This window comes from Tupaia chinensis, unplaced genomic scaffold (genome assembly GCF_000334495.1).
Source record: "Tupaia chinensis unplaced genomic scaffold, TupChi_1.0 Scaffold000159_1, whole genome shotgun sequence".
NCBI lineage: Eukaryota > Metazoa > Chordata > Mammalia > Scandentia > Tupaiidae > Tupaia > Tupaia belangeri.
Window position 1 is genome coordinate 6286793 of NW_006159630.1, and position 8296 is coordinate 6295088.

General features: G+C 52.0%; 1 protein-coding gene across 2 annotated transcripts in view; it reads right to left on the reverse strand.

The window, feature by feature from the left end:
• SAP30BP (SAP30 binding protein) overlaps positions 1-8296 on the reverse strand; it is a 46681-nt gene that overhangs the window by 11784 nt on the left and 26601 nt on the right. For both annotated transcript variants that reach the window (XM_006145806.3, XM_006145807.3), the window contains exon 4: positions 1082-1124. In XM_006145806.3, coding sequence (XP_006145868.1) covers positions 1082-1124 — 43 coding nt within the window. The remainder of the gene's footprint in view (positions 1-1081; positions 1125-8296) is intronic.

Consider the following 8296-nt stretch of genomic DNA (forward strand, 5'->3'; position numbering starts at 1 on the left):
TGTTTCCCACTTCCTCTCTTCCTTTTCAGTAAGCATATGCACTCTAGGCCAAAACTTAAAAAGTGGCGCAGAAAAAAAAGTGACAACCTGGCCACAGAAGAAGCCGGGGGCTGGGCCAGCTGATGCCCAGCACATTCCAGCACTGGCCCAATGCTGCCAGCGTGAGCCCTGGGGGCAGGCTGCACTCTGCCTCCAGCTGTGGCACCTCAGCAGTAAACAGCAGGGTTGGGTAGTGAGTGGGAGGGCGCAGAGGAGAGAGGCTCCCAGCCATCGGAAAAGGCTTCCTTGCAGACGTGTGCTCTGCCTCCTCTGCCCTCAAAGCCAATCGTCACACCTGTACAGTGTCATCTTCAGAAAGGCCAATTCTAAGTTTTAGGAAAATCCTGGCTTCTATAGGATAAAAGACATAAACAAATTCCATTGATCAAAGAACCCAGGGATCTGCAGGCCACTATCCGTCAGGGAGAGGGAGTTCAGCCATGCCCTGAGCTCCACATTCAGACACTAAGAACTGCCCCTGCCAGGTGTTCGGGATGCTATACAGTCTATGACCAAACTAAAGGAGCGGGGCTTTCTAACAGGACGAAGAGGCCTGGGTTAGCACAGAACACAACAACGTGGGCTGTTTTCCAGAAACAAAATCCTGCTCCTCCCTAGTCACGAGGGTCCCAGACTCCAGGCTGTGAGCATGTTCCTGCCTGGGGACAGAGTGAAGTGCCAGCAGAGGCCACTCGCTGATTCCCTGAGCAGCGTGGATATGCCAGTGGGGAGGGGGAAGGGTGTACCAAGACAGAGAACAGGCCCAAGGCGAAGGAAAGACCCAAACAAGCCCCCAACTGAAGGGGCCCTGAATTCCCTCTTGACGACACTGGCAACCCACAAAGCCCAATCACATGCATGACCACGATTTTCAAAGGAGAATTGTTCCCTGGTGTCTCACCCAGGCACCCTAGGAAATGCCAAGGCCTTGAGAGGGAGTATGGAGAGAAGCCCACGGAGCAGCAGGCCTGGCATGACTGGAAGCCAGCTAGCTCAGGACAAGGTCAAAACACGCCTCGGAGGCTCCCCTGGGGGTACTTACCAACTAATTCCTGGGGATCTCGCTTCTCTACTTCTGTGTTATCCTGCAAAAGAGAAACGGATACAAGGGGGTGAGCCGGGCTCTCAAGCCAGAGGTACTTTCTTCCCTGAGGCCACTCAGGGTTTTAAGGAAGGGGAAAGGCAAAAGCACCAACAGGGTCACTAAGGGTGAGCCGGTGCTTCTGGTCAGACAGCTCTAGCACCCAGAGCCCCTAGCTCTCCCCTCACTGCAGCTGGTGCTCCGGGCCCCACGAGGTCTGTCCTCCACGGTCTCCAGCATGGACCTATACCCCTGTGGCTGGGGACAGTGAACACCATGTACACCACTTGAACTCTGCCCACTGTCTCCTCGAGCCCCAGGAGGCTTGCCTGAAGGGACTGCAGAGCTCTGGGCCCTGCCACCTCTCTCCCTACTGAACGTGGCCAGCAGACCCAGAGTGCCACTGTCCCTTCTGCTAGGACTGAGGATGCAAGGGACGGTGACTTTGCAACATCCAGTTCCGAGACTGAAACAAAAGATTAGCTGCTCCCAAGAGGTTTTTATTATTAGTCTGAATAAAAATGAGGAACTCTACCGCAGTTTCTGATAAAGGAGTGGCTCACAGAAGCCCAGGGCAAACACGTCGTGTGCCTTTAATCGTGACCCTGTCTCCACGCGGCCTCTCTGGCTCTCTGCTCTCTACACTGGCTTTGTATTCTCTCCAAAGAAAAGCTTTCTCCGATCCTTAAAGCAAACACTGCCTGCACACAGCCTGTGGAAACCCGAGAGCAGAGGCTGCTTATCAGACGTCCTCTGACCTCACTGTTCTAGAGTCTGCGCTTCATTCCAACCAAATCGATGCCGCCACGGTCCAAGCCCCATGTTACAGGCTTCTGGCACAAAGGGGGGGGGGTGTCTTCCACCGTCCCAAATGGAAAACGGCAAGAACACACCTGTTTTCCCCACTTCTGGGTAGCCAATACCCAGCTCTCAAACTCAGATCAGTGACCAAAAGTGCTATACATGCTAAAGACCAAAAAGACCGAGATGGCAGAAGCTGAGCTCAGAGAGTTGCTGGGCCTCATTCCTTTCCCCCTGTCGGGAGGGCTCAGACACTAAGGACCCTGCAACAAGAACTCCGCATGCACAGCCAGAGCGCTCTCTGGACTCTGCTTCTACAAAGAAAGGCCGCGGAGTGGCCGAAAGAAGGTGCGAGGAGGGCTCCCAAACGCGACGGCTCCATGCAAGACCAGGCTGGTGGTTCTTCCCCGGAAAGTCCCTCCTGATCTGGGCCAGGCCCAAACCCCCTCATGCTGGAACACTGCAGCTATTCATTCAACCTGGAAGAGCACAATGTCAGCAGGGCTGCTTAGCAACCGGTCTCTTCCAGCCACCCGCCCCCTGCCAATCAGGTGGGCAACGAGGAGGCAGAGCGAGCTGGAAGAAGGGCTGTGCCAAGTTCAGGTTAGAACCATAACTCAGCTGCGGGTCCTACAGAACACGCCAGACTCTCAGAGGACCAACAACCCTCCTTTGTAGCAGCGAGTCCAAAGAAACTGCCGTTAAAGAGCGTGTCGGTAATGAAATGTGGACTGTGCCGTTTCCCCCAGAGGACAGCTTTCTGCGGCCGAGTGTGGGAAAACATCAGCTGGGCACATCGCGACCCCCAGCCCGCTGGCTGGTCAGAGGGTGCCAACCTGCTCACTCTCCCGCAGTCCCGCAGCGCCAGCCTGAGGCTCAGGCCGCAGGCAGAGTGCGCTTTCCAGCTGGGGTCTACCTAGCCCAGCTCACAGGACTGGGAAGTTAGTCATCGAACATGTGATGTCTCTTCAAGAAAACCATATTCGTGACTTCAGGGGCCTCCCTGGGGAGCCTCCCATGACTTCTGTGACCCTGGAGATGGGGGGGATTCCTGCATTGCACAAAGGCCTTGCTGGCTTAGCCGAGGTCGGTTAGTCATGCCTGCTTCAGAGAGAAGAGACGATGGAGCAAAATCACAGATGTCACGTATTTTTTTCCCTTTTGTTTTTGGCTTGGCTCCCTGTTCCCCCGTATTAACCTTCCTACACTTGAGGGAAAAAAGGTAAGCTGGATAGCTAGTTTCAAGTTGCTAACTAGTTTAGTCTTTGCTCCTCTGCCCTTAGTACAAAATAGGGTGGAGAATGTCCAGGATGCATGCGAGCCCGTGAGTGAGGACTTCCTGGGTTTATTTTCCCCCCATAAGGTGCGTGCCTTTGCCAAAAAGAGACAGAGAGACAGAAAGGGAAAGTGAGAAACCACCCCCCAACCCAGGGGCATGGCCACGCTGCAAAACCTCCTCTTCTCTCCTCTCAGGATTTTGGGCACCCAGATACACACACCTAGCATAATTTTCAAGGATCTGGGACTCAGAACGTGACAGGCCATGTGGGAGTCTGAGAGCCTTAACCACCATGCCACCTGCTCACCCTAAAGGCTTTATTTTTTAAGTTTTTTTAAAAAGAATTATTTTATTTTAACTTTATTTATTTTAATTTGACCAGAGAGGGACAGAGTGAATGAGGGAGGGAAAGAACCAGAGAAAGAGCGAGAGACAGAAGAGAGAGAGAAAGAAAAAGTGAGAAAGTAAGCTGCGAGGTCTGGGACTTGAACTGTAGTCGGCCATGTGGGAACCTGGTGCCCTTAACACCATGCCACCCGCCGGTCTTCTTTTTTAAAAGTGTTTCTTTTTCTTCTGGGGAAGGGAGGAGAGAGACAGGCAGAGACAGCACTCTAACAGGGTCTTCATGCCACAACCCACCTGCAGCTGCTCCCAGCCCAGAACACATGCATAGGCCCGCTGTGCACAGGGAGGCCCCAGGATGTGAACCTGGGATGTTCCCATGTGGGTCTGGCTGCATTATCATTGCACCTCTGCCTAGCCCTGCCGAAAGAGAATCCCCTGACCTAAACACACACACGATCCTGCACAGCTCTAAGCCAGACGAAGAGTGGCCAGGCCGCTAAGGTCTCCTGGGAAGTCTCGAGTGTGTCATTCAGACTTCTGTTGGTGTCACAGGCACCCCTGAGACCCAGAAGTCCTGGAGAATCACACGGTGGGAATCTGCACTTCCTGTTAGCCGCATTTGCCATGTTTTAGAAAGTAATTCTGCCCTGAGACCAACAAGCTGGGCTGTGAGCTACTGCACGTGGACATCTGGGTCACTAACAAGCTACTCCAAAGAAAGACAGCTCAGACTCCGAGATCCTCAAGTGCCCACCGCCCAAAGAGCTTAACCTCACAGCCTGTCCTGAGCACAGTGAAGGGCTTGGTTCATCCCATAACAATGGGCCTGAAGCCACAGCACCCGTTCTTAAATGGAGAAGGGTCCAGAATCCCAGTAACACCGAGGAAAGCGCAGACAGAGCGCTGAAGACAGTGAGGAATACCCCCCAAATATCCCAAAGATGTTTTGAGAACCATTTAAGCTAATCTATTCATTAAAGCAAGTTTCATCTAACAAAAGCAACCTCTACAAATGGCAGGGAGATCAGGACTTGGCGGGGTCACACTCAAATCTAAGACCCAGGGAGATACCCTCCTGTCAGTCAGGCCTCAGATACTAAGAATTAAGCCAGGAAATAGACCAATCATCCGTGATAGTTACAGGCATAAGCCACAGTGTCTGAAAAACAGACGAAGTGTTTTAAATGACAGAGCTCCGGAGAAGGAAGGAAGGTCTCCACTACTACCGCCAGCAGTTCAAGATGGAGTCACAAAGCTCACTCTGCCCTTTAAGAGGCAGGGAGGGAGAGAGTTATGAGGCTACGAGCAACAAGAAACCACTGTTCCTCTTTTCATCCCCCAAAGCGTGCTTCAAAATGCACAGGGAACACCTGTCTTGACTTGTCTAAACCCATCCTTCCGGCCTCCTTAGGTCAAAGTGAGAAGCCAGCCTGGAGCTGTATTTACCAGACATCTGCGTCAGCCCAGAGGCATGGAACCCACAGCCAGGGGCACAGCTGAACAGTCGTGCCCTGCAGGCGGACAGGAGCAGGGCTCCACCCAGTTTCCAAGAGGAAGGCAAGCAAGCAGCTCCTAGGAGAAAAGACCAGGTCAACCTCTTCTACTCCCTACTCCAAGTCCAATTAAGACACATCGAACCCCTCAAGGGCCTGCAAGTGGCATGGTGGTTAAAGGTGCTGGACTCCCACATGACCCACCATGGCTTAAGTCTCAGATCTAGTGGCTTGCTTTCTCACTTCCCCTCTCTCTCTCTGTCTCTCTCTGATCAAACTGGAAAATAATAATGATAATAATAATAAAGTTAAATAAAATAATTCTTAAAAAAAAAAAAAGACACATCGAACCCCTCAAATCCGCAGCTTTCCAGGAGAAGCCAAGTGAGAAGGCAAGGAAAAGAGGAGAGGGTGAGCACAGGCCACATTTGGAGCTGGCTGAGGAAACCCAACTCAGACTCCACTTTCGTCTGTACCTCGCCCTCCCTGGACTTCACATGAGACCAAAGTCCCAACAACCAGAGCATGAGGTGGCTATAGCAGGCAGGAGCTGTCCCTGGAGAACAGTGATGTGAACCTGCCAGTTCAGTTTCTTTCTTTTTTTTAAAGTTTTATTTAATTTTATTTATTTAAATTTGATCAGAGAGGGACAGAGTGAAAGAGGGAAAGTGAGAAAGCAAGCTACCAGGCTTGGGACTCGAACCATGGTCAGTCATGTGGGAGTCCAGCACCCTTAACCACGCCACCTGCTGGCTCTGCCAGTTCTGTTTCTTAATTGTGACAGAGACTCATGAGAATGCACCGGCCACGCTGTAAGTGGATGGTAGGGGCTCTGCTGTTCTCAGGAATTACAGACCCTGGAAAGTGGTTTTCCTGCAGCGAATAAAAAAGCCCAGCCCTGACGAAGCTGGCTAGAGCAGAGGAAGGAAGTAAAAACAATATGGCCCCATGAGGCTGGACACGCTGCCATCTGAGCTGGGAGTTTACTCAGCAGCGAATATCGGGTCCCGACTGAGAACGGAGGTTTATTTACAGCCAGCAATGCTTTGCCAACTGCACACACGAAGCTTCCGCATCTCACTTGAGACCCAGCAACAGCCACAAAACCAGAAGTCACGTGTTTATCCCAGCTTGGGAGCACTGGGCACAGAGGAAACGCTCTGAACTTGGGCACAGGGCTGCCTCTTCCCGAAGCCAGGGGAGCAAGTGCCACAGACAGGGTGTTTTCCATGGTACAACAGTGCCTGGGAGGACCAGTCAAACACTGCTTTCCAAATCGTGTATGCTCTCCCCTGGGACGCCCATGGGGAGAGGTAGAAGGTCCTAGCGGTATCTCTCAATGCGCAGGGAGTCGGGCCAGCCAGCGCTGTGGGAGTTAAGGTGGCTGGATCATACAAGGTCAAGTGCACGGTTTGAGTCCCAGACCTAGTGGCTTGGGGAACATGCCAGGAACATGTGTGTGAATGCCCAAAATCCTGCGAGGAGGGGGAGGGATTGGGGTGTGGCCATGCCCCATGGGAGGTGCCTTCTCACCACCCTTAGCTGCTATCCCAACTTTCTCTGGGCACACATGCCCACTGGGAAAATTAAAAAAAAAAAAAAAAAAAAAAAAAAAAAAATAAAGTAGAGAATCTACTTAAAAAAGAAATCATCACTGTGGCCCACAAGCCCGAGGAATCCCTGCTCACCATTCTGAGAGGCAGCCCCTCCTCGTGCCAATGCAGACCCCGCAGCTGGGGACAGCCATCCTCTACCTTCCTGCCCATCTGGACGGTGAGGACAAACTGACCACCTGGAGTGGTAGTACCTGACTTCTCTCACACACACAAGCACTGACACTCTCCTTTTTAAGAGAAATTTTTGCTATAGGGAGCGTATGCTCACCAAAGAGACGATGAGAAACAGAAAGGGAGAAATCACCCCCCAAGAGAGACGGCCATGCCTCAATCCCTTCTCGTTCTGTCACCTCTTGAATCTTTGGGTATGCACGCACACATCTCTGGTGTGAGTTTTAAGCCACTGGGCCCAGGTCCTGAACTGCGGTCACCTACATGGGAGTCCAGAGACATAACCATTACGCCACCTGCTGGTCCCCAGACACTTCTTTCTAACCGCCACGGCCAGTTTTCCTCCAGTCCAGTGTAGGGTTTCCTAAGTGCCCTCAGCTGCACTGTTTCCAGTGCCCTTAACCACCACGCCACCTGCCGGCGCCAAGCTGCACAGCTTTAACCCGACTCCGAGGCTGTTCCAACGTGAGGGGTGTCACTGAGGATGTTAGAGAAGCAGCAGAGAAGAGGCTAATGCAGGGGCCAGACTCAATGAAAGAGCAGACAAGAAGGTGTGAAAGGAGCACCAGTACTGAACTACACAAAAATTTAAGCCCAATTCTTTTCTTCCTGCTTCCTCTTCCCAACCATTGGACCCAATTTGTCTTAGGAAATCCTAAGACAAAAAGAATTACTGTATAATTAATGTGTCTATTTATTCCACAAATAACTTACAGGGTATTTATTATATGCCAGGCAGTGGACCAAGCACCAGGGGTAAAATATGAACAAAGCTCGATCTCGGGGAAGAATCTTCAATAAATCATCTCACATCATTTTCAGAAGAGCCCCATGAAACTGCTCTTCCCAGTACACAGCTGGTGTGCTGACCCAGAAGCCCAGGGGAGTGGCACTAAAGTGACTCAAAATAAGGCATTCTGAGAAGGAGTAAGTCACTTCAGGTCGCCAAGACTGCAGCAATCCTGGATTACTTCTGCCAATACCGCCAAGCTCCAGAATCGAATGCTGCTGCTTTGGCAGATACGGTTGGGCCATGGCGTGCTCCGTGGACACGGGCACTGTTTCTATGGGAACACCCACCCCAGGGTTCAGATGGCAGCCACACCAGCAGGACGGCCCTGGGGAAAGCCCGTCACCAGAACATTTCCTTCAGTTGCATCCTGTTGGCCAGAACTGGCCACTGCCATGGGCACTTGGCCTGCCTGAGGATGGAAACACTCGATTTATCAGAAAAATGGGCGGAAGCTGGTGGGGCCACTTTGGATGCACTGGAATTGCCTCCACTCTAGACAGGAAGGCTCAGCTTCCCCAACAAGGGAGAGTCTACAGGAAAGGGTTAAACAGACTTTGCCAGGACAAGCCAGCGGCTCCAGAACTGGCCTTGCAGACTGAAAGGCGGTGTGTGTGTGTGTGTGTGTGTGGAGGGGGGGGGATTTTCTTATTGTTCTGTCTTTTTTTACCTCCCTGGCAA